Genomic DNA, 12,905 nt, shown 5'->3' on the forward strand with positions numbered 1-12,905 from the left:
CCTGGGGGAGAGGAGGTAAGTAGATTCTTCTACAGTCTTAACTGGATGAATTCCTTGAGAGAGATATTTTCCGCTTACTACAGTTGCACATATTATTCAGAAGTTTAAGGTCTATGGAATTATAGCCAACCTCCCTGATCGTAGACGAAAATTTATGACAAATTGAAGAGTTGATAATACGAATGGTAACCAAAGAGCCCAAAAAGACTTCCAAAGAGATTAGAGGTGAACTCCAAGGTCATGGTACATCATTTTCAGATTGCACTACGAGTCAATATCTTGGCCAAAGTAGACTTCATGGAAGATGACCAAGGAGGAAACCGCTGTAGAAAGAAATCATAAAAAATTGAGACTGGAATTTGAGAAAATGCATACTGACTAGCCACAAAGCTTCTGGGAGAATGTCTTTTGGACAGATGAGACAAAACTGGAGCTTTTTGGCAAGTCAAATCAGCTCTATGTTTCACAGACAGAAAAATGAAACATACAAAGAAAAGAACATTGTACTTACTATGAAATATAGAGGAAGTTGAATATGTTTTCTGCTTTGCTGCATCTGGCACATGGTGTCTTGAATCTGTGCAAGGTACAATGAAATCTCAAGACTATCAAGGCTTGCTGAAGTGAAAGAAACAATATTAATCTGCAGATATACAGTTAATCTGCAGGTTAATAGCATTATGAAGCTGCCTGGCGCCCTTACTGAGAGTCTCGCTACCAGGAGGAAATAAACGTTATTCCTCCTGGCAGCCTCGGACTTTCAGTTCATAAGGGTGGGTCAATTGTTGCTTAGTGCAATAGAGCCGGCTGTCAGTCAGTGCCAGGGTATGGTTTCAGCCGCCACTCACTTTGCACTGAGCAGTGGCTAAAGCCTTGCAGTCCCACCCCTATGACTGAAAGCCCGAGGCTGCCGGGAAGAATAAAGTTAATTTCCACCCAGCAGCGGGCTCTCATTACAGGCGCCGGGAAGCTTCAAAACGTTAATAACCCGCATATTTTTTAACTGTTTATTATATTTGTTAGTCCCCTTAGTGCACTTAAACCTGCGATTATCTAATTGCTTTTGCTATATACAGCAAAACCATAGTACTGCTTTATGTAGCAAAAATCACGATCTCCCATGAACACTCGCCAGAAACTGGCATTGAGAGAAGTATCGTAATGACAGATCCATCGACATCCAGTGATTGCATCGCAGGGGTGCCGATGAGCGGTTAGAGCAGCATGCCCCCTGCCAATGCTATAAATGTTGACAGGTCCCAGCTGTTATTTTATGACATACTGTATGATGGCAGAATAACTCAGCCATTATCTGTGGGTAAATATACTGGCTCAGCTTCTGAGCCTGCATCAAAGTAGGGGATCTGGCATATGATGTAACTGTACATGTTGGTAAAGGGTTAATGTTTCAAAAGATCAAGACATTTTGAACAATTGTATGCTTCTAACTTTATGGGAACAGTTTGGTCATTTACAATATTGTCCTGTATATCAGACGACATATATTCTTTTTCTTAGGGATGTTGTAAATAGATAAGGTAAGATAAGGGAAATATTTGAAATAACATTTTTAAAGAGTCTCTCCTTTTTACATCAGCAACCTTGCAATTTGTTTTTATATATGGGGTGTTAATGTTAGAAGAAGCTTGCACTGCAGGTCACAAGACATACTGTACATGCTTGTGAATATTTCTACAGATTTGTAAAGTGGTGGTTATATCAATCATGATTTCAGTTTGTCTCACGGCATTTAGTAAGAAGTTCTAAATGAAAAATTTACTGTATATGCAATGACAATAAAAGAATCTGCATTCAAGTGGAAATAATGCATTTTATCACATTTCTCTGGAATCACGGCATTTCTAGCCTTCAATCTTCCTTTTCATTGTTAAATAACAAAACGTGGTTAGAGAAGTGTTATACTGAACACATAATGTATGTACAAAATTATAGATTTTTCTTATGTTACAAAGTAGCTGTAGAATTTATGTAAATACTTCATGTGTTAAACTAGAATAACTGAAAACTCATGACTAAACTTTTTGTGCTTGATTTAGCAGTGGGTGATTTGAGTTCTAATTTACTGTATATATTTCACCATCATCTTTCCTAATAGTCTACACTATGATTAGTGATGAGTGAGTACCGTAATATTCGTAATCACTATACTCGTAACGAGTACTTTGTAATAATCGCGTATTCGTTTTGAATAGCGAGTACAATGTAAGTCAATGGGAAATACGAGTAATTTTCTGCTGGACCCTACAAAAGGGTCTGGGGGCCTGAGGAAAAGGCTGAAATGGATGGGAAAGTGATGAAACAGAATGGGAAGAGCCTGGAGAATGTGCCTGCATGCATTTCTGACTCAGATATGGTTTCTGAGAATAAGTTTGTCGCAGTGTTACGTCACTTTTACAGACACACCAGAACAACTACCAAACCTAACCTAAATTGCATTTAAAAGGCCAAAAAAGTTAAGAAACAGGTTTTACTGCATAATCACTTATTTATAAGGCTAAATAAACCAGAGACACCAAAAAATATCCCTTCTAGCGTTTGTTGTGGCTTTTTTTTGCCTTCTGCAATAGGGAGGGCCCTGATTTATACATTTTGTAGGTCCCTCTGTCAAACATCATTTTTAGTTCGCTATTCCCCAGCACTTTACAAGCACAGCTGGCACGCACCAGTAGGTATGTTGATATTTGACCTGAGAGGCCTCAGGTGGCTCTGTAACATGGGTTTTGGAGGGACAGCTGTTACTTAGACATTTGGGCAGTCCCTCCATCATTGACACTCAGATAGTGGAATACATATTCCATAGCAGTTTACAATGTGCCCATTGTAGCGTTGAGCTTGACCCCCCTCTTCCTCCTCCTTCTCCACCACCATGTGCTACTGCGGCACTAAATTCAAATATTCAGAGGGCCTGCAGTAGGCAGGAAAGCTGAGTTTTGTGAGAGCCCTCGTGTGGCCCTGTAGCATACATTTTGAAGTGCCCTCATCTAGAAATGTTGGAGGTGCCTCTTGTGTACATTTCAGAGTGCCCTCACTTATTCATATTGTAGGGCCCTCACTATTTAGCTCATTTAAGGGCAGGAACTACAGAGAAAATGACCAAGAGACAAGAAGGTAGCAGTGAGTGTGGCCTACGATCCTCAGGTATGTCTGAACTCTGTGAACCAGAAAAATAAAGCTGCACTAGTCAACTGGATGGCGAGCTCAAATATATCACTTGTGCAAGTCAATGGACAAAGGATATATGGTGCCCCCACTCCAGGATGTGTTGAAGATTCTCCAAATGGCTTAGAGATTTTGATTATCAATATTCCCCAGATTATATAGCAAGAGAAGACTTTTTGATACTGTACTACTTGGTCCAGTGCAGAATGTGAATTGTATTTCCAAAAATTACTCCTGGGGCTGGGGGTTGTGTCATAGGTGCAGGAAGATTCCATGACAAGGGCCTCCCTTGACAAACATTATCTACGATGGAGTATTGCAGTAGTTGTGGTCCTCAATTCAAGTTTTCAGAGGGCCATCAATCGGTCATCAACAGTCAGTGTAAATTTCTATTGAATATGTATCCCCTATCTCAGTCACAATGTGGCACAATCTGTGACAAGGGCCTCCAATGACAAATATTGGTTTGGTAGGACTACTGTACATTCCAGATTTGTCCACTGCACAATGAGCATAGGGTTTGTGAAAATTAGCCCTATGGGCTGAGTCATGGTTGAAGCAGGAAGCTCCCATCCCAAGGGCCTCCAATCACAAATAGTAGTTAGGTTGGAGTAGGAATACTGTCCTGGTTTTTCCACTGCACAATGTGCATAGAAGTTGTAAAAATTAGCCCTATGGGATGTGTCATAGTTGACTATCTATTTTGGCTGTGCCTGTGACAGCTAGCTTGGCTTGTGCCATCAACATCTGAAAATCTGTCAACAAAAATCAAAATGCCAAAAAAGTCTGTCGTTAAGGGACGTGGACGTGGTGTTGTCAGTGGTGTGCGAAAAGGCACTCAGTTTGTGTCAGGTCAGAAGAAGCTCGATGCATCCACTGTGTTCCTGGAAAAAGTTCCTGGTCTGGAACGTAAAAGTGTGTGGAAGCCAGAAGAGCAAGAGCAGATTTTGTCTTGGATAGCAGATAAGGCCTCTACGCATTTTTCAAGCAGCAACAAATCTTCCATGACCACAGTCTACTGTGGATACACAGAAGCCTGGCCCTTCCAATCCTGAAGCTGGTTCTCCTTCCTCCTGCCATTATCAGTCACAGGAGACATATGATCCCAAGCTTGGCCACTCTGAGGATCTGTTTGGTACGTATCCTTTGGTTGGCTCTGGCCTATCACAGTGCAGCATTGAAGAGGGACAAGAGGAGAGGGTGTGCGTTGATGCTCAAGTTTTTGAGGACCTACGGCCAGAAGAAAGCCACTTTGAGGAACGTCATTTACTATCTCCAGAGGTGGAGGCTGATGATGATGAGACAGTTGCCATCAGGTCAGCCTACAATGTCAACTAGGAAGGAGGATGAGATGACGAGGTGGTTGATGATGAGTCCACTGATCCGACCTGGACCGTTGGCACGCATAGCCATGACAGCAACACAGAGCAAGATGGATATGTAGCACCAACACAGGCACCAAGGGGTCGTGGTTTGCCCAGAGTGAGAACTGGGTCAACTGTTCCTAAAAGCACCCCCGCTGTGCGCCAAGTCAGAGCTAGGGGGCGTTCAGCTGCTGTGTGGATTTTTTTTTTCTGAAAATCCTTCAGAGAAAAACATTGCTGTCTGTAGCATCTGATATACCAAGTTGAGAAGAGGCCAGGGCAAAGGCAACCTGAGCGCCACCAATATGAGAAACCACATGGCAGCTAAGCAGCCCAGTAGGTGGGCGGAACACCAGAGTACCAAATCTGCATCTGCGGGTCAAACCAATAATAATAATAATAATAATGCTCTCTATTTATATTTACCTATTCCGCAGCGCTTTACAATTCAGAGGTTTATATTCAACAGTCATAAGTAACACAGCTAAAGATAATACAATAATTAAAGCAAAAATAATGACGACGACCCTGCTCGTAAGAGCTTACAATCTACAATGAGGTGAGGGTGACACAAAGTACAGGTTTTTTTTTACAATGAAGGTCCAGCCATCTTGAGGGGATGAGGGATAGATAAAGGCTGCATGAGCTCATCACCAGCCGGCATCTGTAGTGCTTTTGGGTTCGGTGGAAACTTATGCCTTGTCGCCTGGGCTATGTCCTTCATAATCTGCTGTTCAAGAAGCAGGCGCTCATACATCCTGCCCACAAGCTGCGGTTGCTCACACACAACAAACATCAACCACATTCACTTCCTTGTGCCAGCAAAGCGTCCAATTGACCGTGCCTGAGAGCTTGGAAAGAATGCATAAATACCCAGCCACGCACCCACAGGCACAAATATTAAACTCGCACATTGCCAAATTGCTAGCTGTGGAATTGTTGCTGTTTAGGCTTGTGGAAACACAGTCTTCCGTGATCTCTTGGCTGTGGCTGCCCCATGATACAGTGTTCCCAGTCGCCACTATTTTGCCTGGTGTGCCATCCCTGCGTTACACAAGCACTTGTTAAACAATCTGAACCGTGCTCTCAGCAACGCCGTAACTCAGAAGGTCCACCTAACAACAGACACCTGGACAAATTGTTGTGTACATGGACGATACATTTCTGTCATGGCACACTGGGGTAACCTGGTGGAAGGTGGGACAAAGGCGCAAACTGGAACATCACACATCCCACCCACGCTAAGAATATCAGGCCCAACTTCTGTCAGGGGTTCCACCTCTTCATATTCCAATTCATCTCTCCCCTTCTTCTGCTCCTCATCCTCTGTTGAATTACCCTCCCCATTACTGCCAAGCTGGCACCTGTGCAGCAGCGCATCGGCAAAGAGGCAAGACGCGCTGCTGAAGCTGATCTGTTTAGGTCAGAAAGCACACACTGCAGTAGAGCTGTGCCAAGCTTTAACAGACCGATCAGTGGCTCTCCCTGCTGCACCTCCAACCCGGTCTGGTCGTCTGCGATAATGGGCGTAACCTGGTGGTGGCTTTAAAGACCGGCAAGCTGGTACACGTGCCATGCATGGCTCACGTGCTGAATCTAGTTGTTCAGAAATTTCTGAAAACTTACCGTGACTTGCCGTACCTACTTGAGAAGGTGCGCCGTATTAGCGCCCATTTCCGCCAATTCTCTACTGCCTTTGCTGCTTTTACAGCGCTGCAAAAGCGCTTGCATTTGCCAAGTCATTGACTCATTTGCGACCTGCAACTCCACCTATCATATGTTGTTGAGGATTAGTGAACAGCAGAGGGCAGTAGCTGAATAATAGCTTCAGCATGCCGGTCAGACTGAGAGTCAGCCAACATACATAACAACTGTCGAGTGGGTGTGGATCGCTGACATTTGTGAGGTTCTTGAGAACTTTGAGTACTGCACCAACCTTATGAGCGGTGATCAGGCTATTATCAGCGTAACCATCCCGCTGCTGTGCCTCTTGAAACAATCACTGCATAATCTCATAGAGGAAGCTTTGAGTGCCCAGCATGTTGGTATTTAGCCAGATTTCCCCATGGGTTATACTACAAAGCCCAGCCAATATTCTGAGGCAACATACAACAATACAAGGTAAGACAGTTTAAACAGTTACATTAGGAGTGAGATCCCTGCTTGCAAGCTTACATTCAACAAGGAAATGGGGGGACACAAAAGGTGAAAAGTGCTTGTTATTTCAGGTCAGGCAATTATAATAAGTAGGGATTTTCATATAAGACTGCATGATTCGGTCATTAGCCAGTATGTTTAAGTGCAATAATCAAGTATCGAGTGTAGTTATCGTGTGCATGGAGGGTGTAGAGACAGATGAATAGTAGGGTGCAGATTCAGAATAATATTTAGAAGGAGGGAACAGGGGAATGTTTGTTTACTGAGTAGTTGAGGTGGTAGGCTTGTTTAAAGAGATGGGTTTTTAAAACACGCTTGAAGACGTGGTGGCTAGGCATCAGTCAGATCGTCTGGGGTAGAGCATTCCAGAGAACTGGTGCAGCACGAGAGAAGTCTTGGAGACGGAGGTGCGAGGTTCAGATTATGGGGGATGTTAGTCTTATAGAATGGACGGCACGTGTAGGTAGATAGACAGAGATGAGAGAGGAGATATAAGGTGGTGCAGAACTGTGGAGAGCTTTGTGGGTGAGAGTGATGAGTTTATATTGGACTCTGTAGCAAATGGGCAACCAGTGTAATGACTGGCACAAGATGGAGGCATCGGTGAAGCGGCTGGACAGAAATACGACCCTGGCTGCTGCATTCAGGATGGATTGAAGTGAAGAAAGTTTGGTAAGAGGGAGACCGAACTGAAGAGAGTTGCAGTAGTCCAGATGAGAGTGATTAAGACAGACAGTAGGAGTTTTAGCAGTTTCAAAGCTGAGAAAAGGTCAGATTCTGGAGATGTTTTTAAGGTGCAGGTGACAAGAGCGACCTATACTGGTTGGCATCTTTCTTGATCCATGGTACAAGGAGAAATTTCCTTCTCTCGTTTTGGAGTCAACAAAGAGTTTTACAATTGAATTGTTCAAGAGGGCCTTTGTAGATCAGTTGCTGAAAACATCACCCTCAGACAATGCTGGTGGCAGAGGTACCGGCTCTTTTCAACACCAAGGGATAATGGGGAGAGACAAGAACAGCAGCTCCAACAGAGGTGGGGGAAAATGTGCACAAATTGGCCAATTTTCAATAAACCAGCACAACAGTAAAGGCTATCTGTGCCTGTAACAATGCCAAGGAGGGATAAGTTGCAGAACATGGTCAAGGGCTACTTAAGTGACCATACATGCGTCCTTTCTGAAGCTTCAGTTCCCTTTAATTATTGGGTGTCTAAGCTGAACACTTTGCCCAACCTCCCCTTATATGTCTTGGTGGTGCTGGCCCCAGTTCCGGCAGTAGGAAATGTTTGGACTACTGCTTTGCGTAGGGCACCAAACGCCTTTTTAAGTGGACAAGTATGGACAGCAGAAGGCAGGCTCTGACCCCTAAAACAGCAGGTGCTAAAAAAAGGCAGCACAAAATGCCACTTCTGTGTGTGCTGGAAAAATATTGCTTTGCCTCTGACAAGAGCTGTTTTAAGATGGACACTGGAAGAACACTACCTAATATTCTTCTTACCTAATACACAATCTCTCCCTCCCTGTACTCTGACTTTGTTGTCTTCAGCTCTGAAAAGAGCTATTTTTTGGGGGCATTATGGAGCTAGTAAGCGGCTCCTTTAAACACAGAACTAGTATACACTGCAGGTAGCCCTTAAAAATGCTTTTGTTTTATCAAGAGGCCTAAACACTCTCCCTAGCAGCTCAGCAAGTTGTCCGTAGGCTATTACAATGCAGGCTCCAGATGCAATGTACACAAAATGGCAGCGGCAGGGCTTAAATAGACCCTATGATGCTGGGCGGCCAACCAATCACAGTAATGCCACAACCAAGATGTCTGTGGCATTACTGTGATTGGTTAAGAAGCCCAGCATGTTTAGTAGCTGCAAAGAAGGTGCCAAAACTGCAGGGCGGGACATCCGAATATAGCGAGGCGAGTACACCAATATTCGCAGGATAACAAGTAACCCGAATACTGTACTATCATGTAAATAGCGAATAGTAACGAATACACTCGCTCATCACTAACTATGATACAATACATAACAAAATAGTTATTAAGTAAACAGCCCTAAGGTGTACCTGTCCTTTCCCCCAAAAGTGAATGCATGATCTTGCTGCTTTCATCCTCCACAAGTTAAAACTGCTTTAGTTGCACATATCAGTTTAACACGGTATGTCCATGAACTGTCACAATTGTTATCCCTTATAACTTGCTATCTATTCTTTTTCATCAGCATTTTGCCAATACTATATGTGCTGGAACCTTCCTTTATTCACTTTCCAGTATGCATTGAGTTTGCTATTATCTACACTGTGTTCCAAATTATTATGCAAATAATATTTTCTCAGATTTTCCCAAATTACCTATATGAATTGCAGTCATTGTAATTTTCCAGTCAAATAACTAATGCCCCGTCTCATGCTGCACATAACACATCTGCATCTCTGGCTGTTATGGGCATAAAAGGGGACAAACTTATGGTGTGGCACCCATGCTCCCCTGACCTCAACCCCATTGAGAACCTCTGGAGCATCATCAAAAGGAGTGTCTATGATGGCGGGAGGCAGTTCACATCTAAGCAACAGCTCTGGGAGGGTATTCTGTCCTCATGCAAAACAATTGAAGCAGAAACCATCCAAAACCTGACAAATTCAATGGACGAGAGAGTTCAGAAGCTCCTTTCGAACAAGGGGTCCTATGTGCAAATGTAACATCACCTAGAATAAAGTTTTGAGTTGAAAACTGTTTGATTTCAGTTTGTAATAACCTGCTAATGCTTATAATTTCAAAAATGACCATTTTTTTGCTCTTTATTAAAATGAAAAGGTTGAAAACTCTGCTGTGCATAATAATTTGGAACATGCATTTTGAGTGCAGTTTGAGTTTTTTATTTTTTTTTTAAATATACTGTTATCATAGGCAGTTTGTACAAAAACCTTTCAATTGTACTCTAATAGTTATTTGACTGGAAAATTACAATGACTGCAATTCATATAGGTAATTTGGGAAAATCTGAGAAAATATTATTTGCATAGTAATTTTGAACACAGTGTAATGACTTAATTGAACCAAGCTAAAATCACAACTCGTTATTCCAATACAGTCAAAATTATTAAGTTCCCATTGTAAATTAAAAATATTAGCAAAATTGACAAAATTTTTTCCTGTTTGCAATAAACCAATCGAAGAACAATTAACCATATTTTTCGGACCATAAGACGCACTTTTTTCCCCAAAAATTGGGAGGAAAATGGGGGGGTGCGTCTTTTGGTCCGAATGTTATGGATACTTGCGGTGGTGGTGGAGCGGGGGTGCCCTCCTTCCTTCGGGAACAAGGTGGTGGTGGTGGCAGCGGCGGTAATGCAGAGCGGCTGGGGCCGGTGTCAGGCTGTCAGCTACGTCGGGTGGTGAAGCAGAGAGGTCTGTGCGGCTTTCCGGTGTGGCGGTGTCTTACTGAGGCCGCGATCTACAGGAAAATAGCCGCCCGAGCAGGCGCATGCTCAGACCGGTAGCTTCGGCGGCCATTTTACTGTAGATCACAGCTTTAGGAAGATGGCCACAGCCACCGGAAAGCCATGCAGGCCGCTCTGCTTCACCGCCGATGCCGCTCACAGCCCAGCACAAGCTCCAGCCCAAGCACAGGTCCCCCAGTCCTGCACAATCCCTTGGCCCTGCACAGGCCCGGCAAAGGACCCCCAGCCCTGCACAGGCCCGACATAGGCCCCCCAGCCCTGCACAGGCCGGAACAGGTCCCTCAACCCTGCACAGGTCCCCCATCCCTGCACAGGCCCGGCACAAGTCCCCCATCCCTGAACAGGCCGGGCATAGGCCTTCCAGCCCTGAACAGGCATGGCACAGGTCTCAGCCCTGTACAGGCCCGGCATAGGCCCTGTACAAGCCTGGCACAGGCCCCCAGCCCAGCACAGGCCTGTCACAGGTCCCTCAGCCCTGCACAGACCCGGCACAGGTCCCTCACCCCTGCACAGGTCCCCCATCCCTGCACAGGCTCGGCACAAGTCCCCCATCCCTGAACAGGCCCGGCATAGGCCCTCCAGCCCTGAACAGGCCTGGCACAGGTCTCTTAGCCCTGCACAGGCCCGGCATAGGCCCCCCAGCCCTGAACAGGCCCATCACAGGTCCCCCAGCCCTGCACAGGCCCGGCACAGGTCCCCCACCCCTGCACAGGTCCCCCATCCCTGCACTGGCCCGGCACAAGTCCCCCATCCCTGCACAGGCCCGGCATAGGTCCTCCAGCCCTGGCACTGGTCCCTTAGCCCTGCACAGGCCCGGCATAGGCCCCCCAGCCCTGCACAGGCCCGTCAAAGGTCCCCCATCCCTGCACAGGCCCGGCACAAGTCCCCCATCCCTGCACAGGCCCGGCATAGACCCTCCAGCCCTGGCACAGGTCCCTTAGCCACGCACAGGCCCGGCACAGGCCCCCCCAGCACTGCAAAGGCCCAGCACATGCCCCACCCAGCCCTGAACAGGCCCGGCATAGGCCCCCCAGCCATGCACAGGCCCGGCATAAGTTCCGCAGCCCTGCAAAGGCTCGGCACAAGTTCCCCATCCCTGCACAGGCCCAGCACAAGTCCCCCAGCCCTGCCCAGGCCCCTTAACCTTGCACAGGCCCGGCATTAGCCCCCCAGCCCTGCACTGGCCACTTAACCTTGCACAGGCCTGGCACAGGCCCCCCAGACCTGCACAGGCCTGGCATAGGCCCCTCAGTCCTGAACAGCCCTGGAACAGCCCCCCCCAGCCCTGCACAGGCCCGGCACAGGCCCCCCCAGCCCTGAAAAGGCCCAGCATAGACCCCCCCAGCCCTGAACAGGCCCGGCATAGGCCCCCCAGCCCTGCACAGGCTCGGCACAAGTTCCAAAGCCCTGCACATGCTCGGCACAAGTTCCCCATCCCTGCACAGGCCCAGCACAAGTCCCCCAGCCCTGCCCAGGCTCGGCACAGGCCCCTTAACCTTGAACAGGCCCGGCACTAGCCCCCCAGCCCTGCAATGGCCACTTAACCTTGCACAGGCCTGGCACAGGGTCCCCAGACCTGCACAGTCCTGGCATAGGCCTCCCAATCTGAACAGGCCTGGAACAGCCCCCCCAGCCCTGCACAGGCCTGGCACAGGCCCCCCCAGCCCCGCACAGGCCCAGCACAGGCCCCCCCAGCCCTGCACAGGCTCGGCACAAGTTACCCATCCCTGCACAGGCCTGGCATAGGCCCCCCAGCCCTGAAAATGCCTGGCACAGGTCCCTTAGCCCTGCACAGGCCCTCAAAGCCCCCACAGCCCTGCACAGGCCTGGCATAGGACCCCCAGTCCTGAACAGGCCTGTAACAGCACCCCCCAGCCCTGCACAGGCCTGAACAGGCCCGCCCAGCCCTGCACTGGCCCAGCACAGGCCCGCCCCAGCCCTGCACAGGCTCGGCACAAGTTCCCAAGCCCTGCACATGCTCGGCACAAGTTCCCCATCCCTGCACAGGCCCAGCACACGTCCCCCAGCCCTGCCCAGGCTCGGCACAGGCCCCTTAACCTTGAACAGGCCCGGCACTAGCCCCCCAGCCCTGCAATGGCCACTTAACCTTGCACAGGCCTGGCACAGGGTCCCCAGACCTGCACAGGCCTGGCATATGCCCCCCAGTCTGAACAGGCCTGGAACAGCCCCCCCAGCCCTGCACAGGCCTGGCACAGGCCCCCCCAGCCCCGCACAGGCCCAGCAAAGGCCCCCCCAGCCCTGCACAGGCTCGGCACAAGTTACCCATCCCTGCACAGGCCTGGCATAGGCCCCCCAGCCCTGAAAATGCCTGGCACAGGTCCCTTAGCCCTGCACAGGCCCTCAAAGCCCCCACAGCCCTGCACAGGCCTGGCATAGGAACCCCAGTCCTGAACAGGCCTGTAACAGCCCCCCCCAGCCCTGCACAGGCCTGAACAGGCCCGCCCAGCCCTGCACTGGCCCAGCACAGGCCCGCCCCAGCCCTGCACAGGCTCGGCACAAGTTTCCCATCCCTGCACAGGCTCAGCACAAGTCCCTCAGCCCTGCCCAGGCCCGGCACAGGCCCCTTAACCTTGCACAGGCCCGACACTAGCCCCCCAGCCCTGCACTGGCCACTTAACCTTGCACAGGCCTGGCACAGGCCCCCAGACCTGCACAGGCCTGGCATAGGCCCTCCAATCCTGAACAGGCCTGTAACAGCCCCCCCCAGCCCCACACAGGCCCGGCACAG

The 12,905-nt window shown here is 48.4% G+C and overlaps 1 protein-coding gene across 1 annotated transcript in view; it reads right to left on the reverse strand.

The window, feature by feature from the left end:
* Window positions 1-254: 254 nt before the first annotated feature.
* Window positions 255-12,905, reverse strand: part of LOC141267540 (uncharacterized) — a 30,362-nt gene continuing 17,711 nt past the window's right edge. Inside the window, exon 4 of the mRNA XM_073680261.1 lies at window positions 255-323. Coding sequence (XP_073536362.1) covers window positions 255-323 — 69 coding nt within the window. The remainder of the gene's footprint in view (window positions 324-12,905) is intronic.

This window comes from Phyllobates terribilis, unplaced genomic scaffold (assembly GCF_046119375.1).
Source record: "Phyllobates terribilis strain yellow unplaced genomic scaffold, ASM4611937v1 Scaffold_1__5_contigs__length_1240528914, whole genome shotgun sequence".
NCBI classification, from domain to species: Eukaryota; Metazoa; Chordata; class Amphibia; order Anura; family Dendrobatidae; genus Phyllobates; species Phyllobates terribilis.